Here is a 15,669-nt window from a genome sequence, read left to right on the forward strand (position 1 = left end):
TGGCACACATACACACACAGGCGTGAGCATGGCACACATACACACACTCATAGGTAAAACACTCAGACACATGAAATGAAATAAGTAAACCTAAAGAAAAAAATTAAGAGGAAGAATCTGGAAAGATCCGTGTTGTAGAGCTGACAAGCTCCAGAGTTCCAGCTCTGGAGGAACCCATGCCTCTGGCTTCCTGGGGCACCTGCACAGGCCATACACACATACAACAAGCAAACACACACAGACACACACACAACCAAAATTTTTAAAAAGGAATAAATCTAAGAAAGAAAGAAAGAAAGAAAGAAAGAAAGAAAGGAAGGAAGGAAGGAAGGAAGGAAGGAAGGAAGGAAGGAAGGAAGGAATCAAGAGTTGGAAGCTAGGCGTGGTGTCACATGCCTTTAATTAAGGCACTGGGGTGGCAAGGACTTGCAGATCCCTGAGTTCAATGCCAGCGTGCTCTGCAGAGTGACAGCCACACTAAGACCCTGTCTCAAAACAAACACATAATAATAACAAAGAGAGTTGGAGATACTGCCCAGGCACACTTGAGCCCTTGATTCTATTCCCAGCACTGAAGAGAGAGAGTGGGGGAGTGGGAGAGGGGGAGGAGAAGAGGAGGGGGAGGGAGAGCTGTTCTGTGATTTGGGACGTTCTAGAATGGAGGACAAACACAGTCTTCAGGTGGGAGGCAGGTCACAGGGCACGAAGATGAAATACAGGAAAGAGGCTGCAGCCAGAGCATTCACTTGGGGGTCACAGAACTCACAGATATGGAACCCAAGACATGTGGGGCTACCACCCTTCTAGAGACAGACAGACAGACAGACAGACAGACACACACACACACACACACACACACACACGGACACACACAAATGCACATGTTTGCTGGCTTACCCCATCGGTGAAGAAGGTCCGCAGCATCCGTAGGCTCGGCACGCGGTTAGGAAGGCGTCTGGGGAGCAAGGACTGAAGGTGAGGGCTGTGGACGGCCCAGATTCTCATCGCTCACCCAAACCCATGGCTCAACCTAGGAGAGCAGAAACCACCCCCACCCGGGTGCAGACATGGGCTCACCGGAGCACTCGGCCCTCATCCCGGAAGGTGTTCAGTCCATCATCACAGGACTTGGAGCGCTCAGTGGTGATGGCCAGCAGGTAGGAGGAGCGGCGGCCTGCCTTGATGCTGCCTGAAAAGGTGCCACAGGAGGCCGCAGGGTTAGCAAGGGGCAGGTTGGCAGGTACCCTAGGAGTCCTCTCTTCAGGAGTGGGCTCTCCCATGGGGCCCCAGAAGAAGCAAACAGACATTGGGAAAAAGATCCACAGGGACCAGAAAGCAGAGGAGAGGGTGACACAGGCCAGAGACACTCACTGCAATCCTGGGAGTAATGGCGGCTGAGGGCAAAAGTGAAGGTTGGTGAGGATGGGCTAGTTCCCAGGACAGGGGCTGAGTTCATGGCACTGGAGACCACTGCGGAGGCAGGGACATGCTTGGCTTGAAGGTCAATGCTGGGGCTGGTGGGCTCATCTGCAGGCAGAGGAAGGAAGGTGTGAGGAACAGAGGCCAGGCTCTGGGTGGCACATACTGCAAGCCCCCAAACTCTTCCTCACTAGGGCATTTCTGGCAACCTGCCCACGGCTCAGGGTGCCTCGCCCATCAGAGTGTGGTCAGGGAGTGTCTCCTTTTAGCAGGTGCTGAGCCTCCCATTGCGTCACGGGCACCGATGAGAGGCACTGAGCCACCCTCCTTGGAGTAGGCTCCTACAATACAAGGCAGTATTCTCTCGGGTCGGTGGCTTTTGGCACAGCATTATGTCTTCGCATTAGATGGGTGCACCTGACAAGAGGCTAGGCTGGGACTTCCTGAAACACTGCTGGACCCCTGACACAGGCTGCTGATGGCATCCTACCATCCTTCCTAACCTTCTTCTGAGTTCCCAGGCTGTTCAGCTACAAACCCACCAGGCCCAGGGTTTGAGTCCAATATCACCATCTTCTGTTCCAGACTTTCTCCACAGCCCAGAGAGCCAGCCTGGCCTAGTTTGCTTTCTCATCGCCCTAACCTTGTTCTTGTTCTTTCTGCACCGCCATCCCCAACGTGGAGATGAGGCACACTCACTGGGCAAGCCAAAAAGTTGGGGATAATCCTCGCCTCTGCCTTCTTGCCTGTCCCCACACTCTGGGCAGCCACCACAGGGTGAAGTCTGAGCTTAGCCTTGGACAGGAAAGGACCACATGGCCTGGAAGTGCAGTTGGCCCCTCCCACTGCGAGCTGTGCAGTCCCATCCTTCTCTTTGAACATTCTTCCTCAGACTACCTCGAATCCTTCTTAGCCAAATGTTGTTTTTCCAATATGTTCCCAGTGCCGATCACACCCTCTAGGCCACAGAGCCCTTCCCCATCCACAGAGCGAGGCTGTCTGTCCTCTGAGCTTTCTGTCTGAGCAGCCACCTACCAGGTAAGTGTGAAGCCTAGCACAGTACCTGATGTAAATATCTGTTGGAGGAATGTAGGAGAGATGGAAAAAACAAAGAATGAAAGACACAAAGAAATGGTAGAAGAACGAGCAGGAGGAAGGAGGGGGAGATGAGAGCTAGTGATGGATGGATGAACGGAGTGAAGGACCAGACCAAGTGAGCCCGGGAGAAGGACGGATGCAGGAGGGAAGAAGAGAGGAGAGAAAATGTGGACAGAAAAATGGTTACAAGAATGAAGGAATGCGAGACAGGAGGAAAGAAGCAATTATTGAGGAATGGACAAACGGACGAACAGATAGAGACAGAACCCAGATTCCCCTATCGGCACATGCACAGCACAGACTTGGGCTCAGTAGACAGGGAGATGGGACACAAAAGGTTGGGGAATGGGACCCTTAGCCAGCCACTTGTAGCATCACTCACCAATGAAGGGAATAGAAGCCAGGGAGTCTTCTGTAGTGGCCAAAGGGGCCACCTTCCTGCCTGGGCGTTCCCCTCTGGTCTCTGGTTCTGGGGACTCATCACCAAATCCAAGGTTCATCTGTCTTGCTGGGGTCAGCTGGACCTTGCGACCTGTTGGAGGCTTCTGCCTCAGGACCACCTCATCGCGATGATCCTCTGCAGGAGGCTCCAGGGCTCGGGTGCTAGGATCTGGCCGGATGACCCTAGGTGGTTCGGAGGCCTCTGGTGGGAATGATGCAGGAGATTGGGCCAAGCTGAAGGTGGGAAGTCCCCCGAAGGGTGAGTCCCGGAAGGAGAGGGCATGCAGAAGGCCAGTCCGGCGCTGGAATGACGGGCTATAGCTCCGATACCCGATGTACCCGATGTCATCCAGGCCCTGTAGGCCAGATGGAGGAGGGGCCTGGGGCCCTGGCAAGTCTCGAGAAGGGCAAGCAGAGGTGCGGGCACATGGACGCTGGGAAGCCCAGCCACAGCGTTCAAGGCGAGGGGATACCAGTGCTCCTGGACCCAGTGCTTCAGCAGACCGAGTAGCCCGGCTCAAGTAATCATCTGAGCGAGCTCGGTGCCAACCCTCCTGGCCCAGTTGGCTCAAGGCATCCTGGGAGGTGGAGCAGGGCCATGGATGGTGGGTAGTCACATCCTCCAACCGGTCCTGGGAGGCACTGCGGGCCCGGGGTGGCATGGCTGGGCACCGTCTCTCCCCTGCCCTGCGGGGTATCTGATTTGACAGCCAGTGTGACAGAGCCTGCTGGCACTCCAGTCTGCTGGGAAGCACCCGGCTGCCAGGCTCTGGGAAGGCACGGGGCGTCCGGGACTCTGAAGGGAGGTGGGGAAAGGCACCAGGGCTTGGGCGGGGCTGGCTCATCCCCAAGGAAGAGTTGTCCAGGTGGGCACGGGTGGCAGATGAGACACGGGACCCTGGGTCACTCCAGGCAGCAGGACTCCGGGGGTCCGTGGGTAGGGCTGGGATGGGCTCAGGCACCATCGTGGCCCAGGCAGGGGCCCGGGCTGGCGGGGCATAGGTCTTCCGTGGGTAGCAGAGTGGAGGTGGTTCTGGGATGCTGCGGGCCTCTCCGGAATACGGCTCGTTGCCCTTCAGGTAGGCATCCTGGGAGTAGGCCTGGCCAGAAAACAGAGGCATAAAAGCATGACCGGACTGGACTCAGAGGACAGGAATGAGACAGCCCTAGGGTACCAAGGTCCTCAGAAGAGAATGGAAGGGAGATGAGTAAGTAGGGGCCTCCTGAATGGATGAGGGTGTGCTCCAAGGAGAGTCCTGGGGGAGGACAAAGAAATAAGATATTTTCTCTTTCTCTCTCTTTCTCTCTCTCTCTCTCTCTCTTCCTCTCTCTCTCTCTCTTTTCCTCTCTCTCTCTCTCTCTCTCTCTCTCTCTCTCTCTCAAAATAGCCAGATTTCTGTAAGACTTTTAAAACAAGGGACAGCCTTTAGCCACAAACATTCCAACATCTGTTTGCTAGGGCCCTCCCCCATCCTGCCTGCCCTCCACCGCCTACTGTTCCTTTATGTCCAGTGATGCCCACAGCCCCGGCTGTATAGTGGGGAAATGGGCAGAAACTGTCAAGGTGGTAGAGGACCTTAGAAAGCTGGTTAAGGAGTGGGTGTGTCCAACGAGGGTGGTCTGAGGGAAGGCGGAGGCTGGAAGAGCCCAAAGTTCCCTCAGTATAGGGTGATATGAGCTGAGGCCCAGGGCCTGAGCCCTGGGACGAAGAACATGACCACTTCTTGCTCCCCAGAGACCAGTTTAGAGGAGGGGCTGGACAGGCTAAGGGGCCTTGGGCCGTCTCCTGCCACCCCTAGGCCTGGAATTTGGCACTGGCTGCTGAAGCTGACGCTGCATTGCTGAGGAGTGACAGGGCTGGTGCCCAGGCTCAGCCAAAAAAGGAGTCACCCCACCCCCGGACAGCAGCCTTGTGGCCCTGCCGAGCCTAGCACTGGCTGAGCTGAGGGGGCCTGTTTCAGCAAAGGGTGTAAGGGTGAGCCCAGACATACACATATACTACCCCACATCACAGAGAAACGGCAAGATACACACCCTGAGAGATACACACAGCACACACAATGAGATACACAATTAACTACCCCTCCACTACCAAACACAAACATCATGTGACAAGGACCAGCTAACCACACCCCCGCACACTCGGCCCCTCCAGCCTGGCATACTGGGCCAGCAACACATACCTCTCCCTCCTGCCATCCTGCTGGCTCCCGGGGCTCCCAGCATCACGGTGGCGGAGGCAGCATCCCGCCAGCCTGTGCCTGCTGCCTGGCCGGCTGCCTCTCACCACAGCCCCTGCCCAGCTGATTTGAGTCCCTCAGTCTCAGCCAGTCCTCCCTGAAGCTCCCCCTCTCCCCCACCCGGCTCTCTCTCTTTCGGCTGCCTGGCGGTAGGAGGAGGGAGGATGGGTGTGGAGGGGACCTGCCGCGTCGGTGGTGGCGTCAGCAGCTGCCGCCACCCGATTGGCCTCCAGCCTTGGCTCCCAACCACAGGAATGCCTGAGCCCCACCCTCTGGCTGACTGGAGATGGCGGGTAGTGGGAGCTCCCAGATGTTGACATCTGGGGATGCCAGCCTCTTTAGGTTTAGGACTGGCAGAGTTCAAGGCTGCTGCCCTTGCCACCTCTTGCCCCTGACTGCTGGACTGAGCCAGGGTGCCATGCCCTGTTACTCTCTCAGAACTGGAGTATAGGCAAGCTCTTTAAGACTTGGGGTGAGCCATGCACCTCCCTGAGCCTCCATTCTTTCCCCCTCAACTCCAGGAAGTGCAAGGGGACAATTGAGGTCAGGAATGGAGGTTCCCGGGGGAGGCATCATGCCAAGTGTGGCCCTGTCATTACAGAGATACAGCCAAAGCCAGCACAGCAGCTCTGGGCCTCTGGGCTTGGCCCTCAGCCATCCTCTGAGGGGCAATGACTGAAGGGGCGAGCAAGCCGTCGTCTGGGTCGAAGCCAAGAGACCAAGAACAGGGCACTAGGCAAGGGAGGCTGCTCCAGGCTCCAGACACAGGCTCTGGGCTTGCTTCACACAACACATGTGGGGCAGGCCTTTGGGTGGCACCCTCCCAAAGGGTTTTATGTTCTCAATGTGCTGAGACACTGGCTCTGACGAGTTCAGAATTTATATCTCACATGGATGAATTTGTGGTCCTGTGATATCACTAAGCACAGGTGCCTGAGAGGGGCTGTGGCATGCTGTGACACTTGTGGGCAGCGTTGCAATAACGCACCACGGTGTGCTTATGTCACATCAGCACAGAATCCAGATGTGTGCAGAGTTTGTGCTACAAGACAGAGGTACAAGTGAGGTCCCATTGTGTGCTATTGTGAGGCTGCTGTGAGGCTGCTGTGAGGTCTCACTGTGTGCTACATGAGTACTGTGGTACACCGGCATAGAGAACAGACTGTGGCAGCAGAGACTGGGAGAGGCTCTGTGAGTCCTGCCCTGCAATGCTCTGTGTCTTCTGTGGAGCTGAGTTGTACAGGGCTATGCAGGGTTGAGTGTTCTGATGTGTATATGTGGTGCCTGTGGCTGTGAGATGTGCTGAAGGGTGGTGTTTGGAGTGTGTATCTATGGACACACCTCTGAAGCCATGTTCCCTCAGCCCAAGTGGGCAAGGGGTGCAGGGAGCAGGCATTTCTCACAGGAGCAAACAAGAACATGCCAGGCTGGCAGGGCCCGCTGGGCCACCGTCTTTCCAGATACCCTGGCAGGAATCCTGCTTACCAAGGCCAGGGTAACCTCCTCTCCCTAGCACAGAGCAAGCAGCCTTGAGTGAAGCAAGAAGCAGTCCCAGCCCAGGGATGGGCCTGGAAGCCCCAGTTGAGCAATGTTGGGCTATTTCCTTCTCTCTTCTCCCACAGGGGCCCTCCATGCAGACAGAAGGACTCACCAGCTGGAGGATGTCCTCGTCCTTGGGCATGATGGAGAGCTCCAGGGTGTCATCACTGCAGAGACAGAGAGAGGGTCAAGCAGAGGCAACAGGACAGTATCTGAGGACAGGGATCTGGTTGAAGGGCCCCGGCTGGGGAGAAGCAGGAAAGCCAGGCACTCACCTGTTCTGGATCAGACCTATGACCTGGGAGTATGTCTTCCCAATGACGCTCTCCCGGTTCACCTTCACCAGCCGGTCTCCTGGGGACAAGGGTGGGGTCACATGTGAGAGTCCAAAGCAGGGAGTGCAGTGTACCCCTGTACTAAACATGACTGGAAGTAAAAGGAGAGGACCGTCCCCAGCATCTGGGTTCATGAATTCCAACCCAATTAAAAGGGATGTGAGCCCTAGGAGTGTTACACAAGGTCACAGACAGGCCTACCTGTGCGAAGCCCCGCCCTGTGGGCGGGGCCACCGTCCTTCACATTCTTCACAAAGATGGTGTCCATAGGCTCCAGGCGGTGCCGGGGTGAGGATCCTGGTGGGCATCAGCCAGGTTAGCTGGGGGTGGTTGCTGAAGGTCACACCCATGCACAGCTACACACACAGAGGACACACACTCAGAGGATGATCACACACAGGCACAAACATGCAATGACCTACACATCCACAGGACCTATGCCCAGAGCCAGAGAAGGGCCCATCCCAGGAGAAGGACACACAGAGAGCTGCCCAAATCCATGAGCTGAGTCTCTTTTCCTGTGTTACACAGGACGCTGTAGCCAGACTACACAGTATGTGTGGACACACACAGCCCTTGCCCTTCCAGAGTTCTCCATTAAGCAGACTTCATACACAAGTCACAAGACAACAGAAAGGGTGCTATTCAAGAGGACCCTACGGGGCTGACAAGATGGATCAGTGGGGAAAGACACCTGGATGTGAGTCTGACGGTTTGAAGTGAATCCCTGAAACCCACCTAAGGGTGGAAGGAGAAAGCTAACTCTGCCGAGTTATCCTCTGACCTCTCATACTCCGAAAGGCACAATGCACACTCTGGTATTAGCACAGGTATGCGCTCGTGCGCGCATGCGCGCACACACACACACACACACACACACACACACATAATGTTTAAAAGGAGGCCCTTACCTGGGCTAGAGGTTTAAGAGCACTGGCTACTTTTGCATGGGGCCTTGGTTTGGTTTCCAGCATGTGTGTGGCAGCTCACAACTGCCACACAACTGTAAGTCTAATTCCAGGGTACTGACATGCTCTTCTAACACTCTGGCTTCCTGCACATACATGGCACACATACATTCACACACACACACACACAGAGGCACAAATGATCATAAAATAATATTTTAAAAATACCGCACCTATCAAGCCCTGAAGAAGCAAGCTGGAGAGACCTCATATATACAGAAGACGACAGATCACAGAACCAAAGCGATACCCAATATACTAGTGTCCCCCTCCTTCCTCCTTCTCCAGGGTCAGGGATTCCAAGCAGGACACAGGATGGATGCTACTACCTCCATCACTTCCCAGCAAGACTCCCTTACGGGAACCTGTGCTAGGACAGTGGGCTCCTTCGCCTTCAGTGGCATGAGAACTCAGGAGGACCATGTCACCATGGCTGCCCACAGACAGAGGGAGGGCAGGAAAGCTGCCTGTTTGGGGAGTTCAGCTTTAAATACCTCAGAGTCTGAGAGCCAGCAAAGGACCCTTAAGATAGCAAAGGTGTCAGTAAGATGAGTTAGGCTCACATTTTTAATATATACTTTAGGGCCCCCTACTCCTATCCTCCCTTCTCCATCTATAGGATGAACCCATGCTCAGTACACCCCAACCCTAATCCACAGGACTTGTAGCCTTAGCCTTGACTTTGTTCTGGGAGAAAGAAGAGAGGGTGGAACCAGATGGGTATGTGTCACCCAGAGTCCTCAGTATCAGATGGCTGTGGGAGGGACAGGCCTATAGGAAGACAAGATGGGGAGAACAGAGAATGTGCAGGGAGAACAGAGAATGAGGAGGAGACGCCTGGAGCTAGGCTAGCAGGAACACGGAGAGGAGAAAGGCTAGATGGGGACAAGAAAAGGGTGGGGCCCACTGGAGTGCAGGAGAGAAACTGAAGCCCAGCCCCGCCCCCTTACCTCCTCCTCCTCTTCCTCCTCGGCCTCCATTCTCTTCCTCCTGCAGGGAACAGAGAAATGGGTGTGGCAACTGCTCAGCCCTGGGCAGCATCAGCAGCATGCTGTGTACCTGGGCAGCCCTGCTGAGCCACCCCACCTCCAACCCTTATCTCCTTCCAAGCAGCCAACAGCAACGGAGATGGGAGAGCTGTCAGAGGCATCCCAAGACAGAAGTGCCCCAGTAACACACACTCCCAGGTTTCCAAGAACATCCAGTCCACCAGCGATCCATGACCTCTTCCCCCAGGGAGCCTGCAGGTCAAGGGAGGAGGTCCCCAGAAACATATGCAGAAGACCCAGGCAGACAAAGATAAGCAGCCTGACAGATGTAAACAGGGCTATCTCTCTCAGAGAATGGGCTGGGAGGCCCGATTAGCAAGAGGGAAGGGGTGTACACTTAGGGCTGGATGTGCTGAGCTCACACCAACAAGCAGCTAAAGTCAGACTAAAAGCGCTCTGGTCTGAAAGGAAAGAAGAGGGAGCCAGGAAAGGTTCTCTGATAAGCAGAAGTGGGGGTCAGGCAAGGGGCCAGATTCTGGCAGCTAGCTACAGGGGTGAGGGAGAGTGCTAGGAGGTCCAGAGGTCCATCCTGTCAAGGGGGGAGGTACAGGGCATGGGCTTTGGAGAAGAACCAGAAGACGGTCAGAGACAGCTGAGTCAGCAGGTGCTGCATTTCAGAGTTGACTAGACCTTCGGGGTCATCTTGTCCAGAGACTCAACAGCAGAGCCAGGGCCCAAACTCAGGGTCCCCTGGCATCCCAGCCAGGCCATGGTGAGCCAGGAAGGTTGCTGAGTGCTGTTGAAGTCTGGGCCTCTGACCAGTTTCCCATAGGAGGTGCATGCCCACTGATCTGAGCTGACAGCATAGACAGCGGTGGCAGGGGCAGACAGATGCATCTGGACGGCTAAGCTCCCTGTACAGGCTCGAGGCAGAGAACTCTGGCCTCCTGCAGCCTGGGGACAAGAGCTTCTCACAGTCTGGGGCAGGTTCTAGAAAGGGAGGGAGCAAACCTGGCTTGTCTTCCCCAAAGCTGGCTGGTGACCCATGAGAAGGAGAACCCAACATGCTCGACCACAGCCCCGTCAAGGTGGCAGGAGATAGAAAAAAAGGAAAGGAAGGGCTTGGGTCTCCAGGAGTGAAGAAGCTGGCATCCTTGGTCATCTGGTGCTGTCCACACTATTAGGCCCCACTTCCTTCCTTAGGCATACCTGCAGCCAGTGACCGTGATGATCCTGGGATCAAAGATTCATATGCATGGGGAAGCCACAAAGCATGTGACAGACATGTACATAACACACACACACACGTACAGAGGCATGCACAGGTTCAGAGACACGCAGAGAAACTTGATGTTTTGGTTGTGTGGCAGGGTCAAGGTTCCGAAGCAAGAATCCCCCCACCCCCCGCAGTTAGGCAGGCTGATCCCAGCCCTGAGGAAGAAGAGTGGGGTTCATCAACTCTGATAGAAATCTGTCTCCTGGGCTGGAGAGATGGCTTAGTGGTTAAGAGCACTGACTGCACTTCCAGAGGTCCTGAGTTCAAATCCCAGCAACCACATGGTGGCTCACAACCATCTGTAATGAGATCTGATTCCCTCTTCTGGTGTGTCTGAAGACAGCTACAGTGTATTCATATATAATAAATAAATAAAAATTAAAAAAAAAAAAAGAAATCTGTCTCCTCTGCAGGAAGAGAAGTTGGGAGGCCAGAATGCTGCCTGGTCTCCTGCCCTTGTCTTCCACACTCAGGGACCCTCTCTCTCCAGCTGACAGCCTTGTGCTGTCCTGAGGAGTTCTAAGGTCTTGGATCCGGAAGCTGTGTTAGGGATGAAAGGTCCTTGGGGATCAAAAACATAGTAGCCCTCAGGATAAACTGAGTCACCGAGGGATGAGATGCCTGTAAATCCACAGTGAGCCAACCTACAGCAACATGGGACTGAGTTAGGACTAAAATCTGGGGCCTTGGACTCCTTCCCAGGACTCTTCCTAGAGAATAAGCTGGGGTCCCCAGCCTGGGGACAGAAAGAGCTGACCAGAACAAGAACCAGTGGACAAGTGAACAAGGAGTTCCAGGAGGCCCAGTTCAAGATGGTCCAGTTCCAGAGCCCAGAGAAGATAAGGAGTTTGTCCACAGTCATAGAGCAAGTGTCCCAGGCTCGGCTAGCACGGCCTCCTTACAGCTCTCCTCGGGGACTGCAGCAGAAGGGAGCCAGGCTGGTCCCCTGGAGGGGCTCCTCTGACAGGGACCTAGGACAGGCCAGCAAGCCTCTTTCTCCCACCCAGCTTCCCTCGCAGAGTGGCCAGGCACTGGTGAGCTGGACCTACCTTCAGGCTACAGTGCACAGCTGACTCGGGCGGGTACACAATGAAGTGGCGCAGGGTGAAACCAAAACCGTCCTGAAGATTCTTGCGCAGCAGCAGTGTCCTTGGCCCCTGCCAGGGGAGGGGGCGCCCAGAAGAGCACCCATCTCGAGGGCCCAGTGGAGGCTGCAGGAGCAGAGAGACAGGTGAATGAGCATAGTGTGGTCTGTGCTCCCAGCTCTCCACAAGCCTCCAGCTGCCTAGGAGCCTAGAACCTGAAGGAACCTAGAACGCTGACATCCCCAGCCATGAGGGCCCAAGTCCCTCCTGGCTCCTGGCCCCTTCACCAAAGCCTTCTTCTCTCACTCTCCTGAAGCAGAAAGCTTCTTTCCTCAGAGTTTTTCCTTCAGTCTCCTCACGACACCTTTGTCTCCTTGGACATAGAGCCAGTATGCATGTCCTATGCGTCAGATCCTGCACACACAGCTTTCCTGCGTAGGAAGTTGTACAGACAACTCTTACACATCCTCACACATATGTTGACATACATGAAAACATAACTTATACAGACAGAACATACCACGAACACAGGCACACACATAAAATGTACACATATAAGTCAGGTGCTGCTGGCTTAATCCCAGCACTCAGGAGGCAGAGGCGGGCAGATTTCTGAGTCCAAGGCCAGCCTGTTTTATAGAGTAAATTGCAGGACAGCCAGGGCCATACAGAGAGACCCTGTGCCAAAAAACAATCAATCAATCAATAATAAAAATAAAAAAACAAGGGTGCTGGAGGGATGGCTCAGTGGTTAAGAGCACTAACTGCTCTTCCAGAGGTCTTGAGTTTAATTCCCAGCAACTACATGGTGGCTCACAACCATCTGGAATGGGATCCAATGCCCTCTTCTGGTGTGTCTGAAGAGAGTGAAAGAGTACACACATACATAAAATAAATAAATCTTAAAAAATAAAAATAAAAAACAAATGTGGGCACCAGCAGACCGGCAGAATCACATGTATGCACTATGCAGGCACACTGGCACAGGCACGGGTGCACATTACCAGTCTTGCATACACACATGCCCACAGACAGAGCCACATCTCTGCACTGCCGCACAAATGCACCCTCCAGGAGCATGGGATCAAGAGCCCCAAATGGACACCAGGCCACTAAAGGGATTTGCTGAGGTTGCAAAGCTCAGCCCAAAGGCCAGGCTGGTTCACCGGAAAGGCAGATGAGAGATACTGCCTTCTGTCCAACCCTGCTGGAATGCTTGGGGTTTCCCTAGATGACATGGCAGGCTATCCAAAGAAGAGGTGAGGGGGCCATAGAGGACCATTATCTGGAGCAGGAGGCAAGAGATGACAGACAGAGAAGACTGCTCGAGTGTCTTTGGACTCTGAGATAAACAACCAGTAACAAGTATGAGATAACTTGCATGCAGAGAGGCTGACAGAAAAGATGAGTGTCCAAGGGACAAGCCGTGGGAAAAGCAAGAAGTCTCCCACAAAGCCTCAAATCCTCGTAGCCGCTGGGCAGCCTGAGCTAGCATTTGCCTCTGACCCAAAGCCCTCAGGAAGCCAAAAGCTTCCCACCGACTCCTTCAACAAGCCTCCACCCCCTGCTCCTCCTTGGTCTTGGCAGGAACCAGAAAAACAGATGAGAGGCCCAGGGGCTAGTATGGACAGTGAGAAGCCCATCAGACCTGGGCTGGAAGGAGCTCCCACTGTATGGGAAAGCTGCCCTCCTGCTAGCTCAAAAGTTCACAAACACCCGGAGGCTCAGGGATGCTGAGAGACCCATCTGAGAAGCTGTCCACCCTGCTCACCTACTCAACAGAGGGACAGCATGCAAGGGTGCACAGCATGCAAGGGTGCACAGCCAGGAGGCTTTGTTGCCATCCTGCAGGCTTCGGGGAGAACGCAGATCCTGGAATCTCAATAAATAAAAGAAAAATGAGACGGAAGCAATAGGTTTGATGACTGTAGTTTCAGAAAACAGAAACAGGTGGAGGACACAAAACATCTGAACAAGGCTCCAGAAAAGGAGATATTCCACATGGCTGAAGCATGTAAGGCTTAGGTTGTAAGCTATCCATCCCCAAAGGGCCCAAGCGAGACCTAGACTACTCCTGGTCCCAGTCCTTGGCAGGGATAGGGGGTGGGGGGCAGTGGTGTCCTCTCAGCTCCATTCCCTTGTGGCTACGCCCTAGCCTCTTCCATGAGCTCCTCATTCATGAAGTCGAAGGGCCCCGAGAACATTCACTGGAAATTCCTCGAGATTTGAATACACCCCTCCCGGACTCTCTATTTCTGCTGCTAGGAAAGATGATCTCATGGGTCCCCAGTGCCTCTCCCTCAGAAACCCCTGCTCCGCATCTATCATGGGCTGCCCTCCTTCCCACTCCCACCCAGGCAGGCTCAGAGCTGAGGGTGTTTGCAGGGCCCATTGTTTTGCTGGTGTCCTGGATTAAGGTTTAAGCCACCAGCTGCCCCAGTGATGAGAAGCGGCTGGGACAGGTCCCCACATGTTCCCCTCCCCTCTCCCTACACACACATCCTGCCGAGAGCTGCCAGCTGCCTGGGGTTGCCATTCCCTGAGGGGACCTGCTGGTAATCCAGGACAGCGGCTATGCCTGCCTCCCAGATCTCTCCTCATCCAGTACAGCAACTCCCCCTTTCTTACTTATCTCTGCCTCTCCATTTCCTGTTCCTTTCCTTCCAGGTCCAGTCTCCCAGCCCTTCCAATTAGTCTCTAGAGAGTGTCAATATCCCCCTGCTACAGCCTGTCAGAAGAGGAGACTCCACAAACCCATTCAGAGCTGGTTGCCTCCCTGTGGGAAGTTCTTTCAGACCTAGTCTCAATCCTTCATGTTACTGTATATGCAAGTTTCGGCTCCTCCCATATGACCTGGGACAACACTGAGTTCAAGTGGAGAGAGGTACGAGGTACAGAAACAGAGAGATCCAGCATTGAGAACTTGGAAGACCAAGAAAGTACAGCTCAGCTCCACCAACTCTGTCTCTCTGACAAAGGCACACAGCCAGGGTACAGAGAGGGGCCGTGGGCATTGTTGATTAAACCCTCCTGGCTGAAATCTCTTTGCAAACATGCTCATCCTTGTGTTTGAAAACAAAGAGACATCCAGAAACACCAACTGTTGTTAAAGAAGGGCCAATGGCCCAGGGAACACACCAGGCAGAAGTGGGCTGGCCACATCAGTACTGATTCCCCCCAACTCACCCCCGCATAAAGAGGTCATTGCAGAAAACACAGTATGAAGGCTGTGCATGGTGCCCACTGTGACTCACGCCTACCAGCTCGGCAGATCCCTAACACCAGAACACTGCCCCCAGTCCTGCCACTGCCTGCCCTGGGTATCACTGACTACCTGCTGGGGGTCATTCTGTCACCTCAACTTCCTCTGTCCACTAGGAAACCCTTGTGTGCCTCTCTGTCCGCATCCCTGCTGATAGGAAAAAAGATAGGAGACCGGAGTAGAACCTACTGCTTGGGTTAGTAACACTATGCTTAGCTCTCACTGTGTTTCTGCCAGCCCCCTCGTTCCAAGATTCCTAATATGCCAGCAACTCCTTCGGTCATCAGCCCCAAGAGGCCTGAGCCCACAAGTGCTACTACCCAGCCTCTAAGTTCCATCTAGCACTCCTGGGAAAGCTCCCACACAAACGCTGACAACCTCATCCTGATTCTCAACCTCCTCACACTCTCCAACTGCAAGGATGTCCGTCTGAGAATGCCAGACACTGTCAACACGAAAGTGGGTAACCCGATCGCCCACAGCCCCTGACGTCCAGCTCCCGCCCGGCTCCAAAGCTGTTGCTCACCCTAGCCGGACGCAGCCCCGGCACGCGGCGGTCGCTGTGGCTCAAACAGGGCAGCCAGAGACAGCGCGGCTCCGGGGCGCTGCAGTCCACGCCGACGGCGCGCTCCCAGCACCAGCCCCCGACGCCCGCGCGCTCCACGCGCCACACGGCACTGCCCACCAGAGCAGCCTGCGGGGACCCCCGAGCGCGGCCACCGTCGCGGCCCCAGCGCGCACCGGGCCTGGCTTCCGGAGCGGGACGTGCGGTGCAGGACTCCGCAGCTCGGCGCCCAGCGGGGGACGTCCTCGGACCCCCTCGCGGCAGGCGGAGCCCAGGGGTCCCAGCCCGCCCCCCAGAGCCGCGGGCCCGCGGCCCAGAGGCCCCGAGGGGACGGCCAGCCCGCGCGGACGGCGGCAGGACGGCTGGAGCGGGGCCGCGCCTCCCGCACCGCCCGGGTGAAGGCGCCCGCTGGAGCGGGGCAGGGACAAGCCTACAAGTCGCTGGGACAGACA

General features: G+C 55.2%; 1 protein-coding gene across 1 annotated transcript in view; it reads right to left on the reverse strand.

The window, feature by feature from the left end:
* Nucleotides 1-15,232, reverse strand: part of Arhgap23 (Rho GTPase activating protein 23) — a 65,942-nt gene extending 50,710 nt beyond the window's left edge. The window contains exons 1-10 of the mRNA XM_028755037.1: nt 15,179-15,232; nt 11,355-11,516; nt 8,991-9,030; nt 7,274-7,369; nt 7,013-7,091; nt 6,850-6,904; nt 2,900-4,058; nt 1,372-1,527; nt 1,078-1,189; nt 898-955 (exon numbers count right to left, since the gene is read on the reverse strand). Of these exons, the coding sequence (XP_028610870.1) occupies nt 898-955; nt 1,078-1,189; nt 1,372-1,527; nt 2,900-4,058; nt 6,850-6,904; nt 7,013-7,091; nt 7,274-7,340 (1,686 nt within the window). The 5' untranslated portion in view covers nt 7,341-7,369; nt 8,991-9,030; nt 11,355-11,516; nt 15,179-15,232. The remainder of the gene's footprint in view (nt 1-897; nt 956-1,077; nt 1,190-1,371; nt 1,528-2,899; nt 4,059-6,849; nt 6,905-7,012; nt 7,092-7,273; nt 7,370-8,990; nt 9,031-11,354; nt 11,517-15,178) is intronic.
* Between the last annotated feature and the right edge of the window lie 437 nt (nt 15,233-15,669).

Source organism: Grammomys surdaster, unplaced genomic scaffold (genome assembly GCF_004785775.1).
Source record: "Grammomys surdaster isolate TR1022 unplaced genomic scaffold, NIH_TR_1.0 126048, whole genome shotgun sequence".
Taxonomy (NCBI): domain Eukaryota; kingdom Metazoa; phylum Chordata; class Mammalia; order Rodentia; family Muridae; genus Grammomys; species Grammomys surdaster.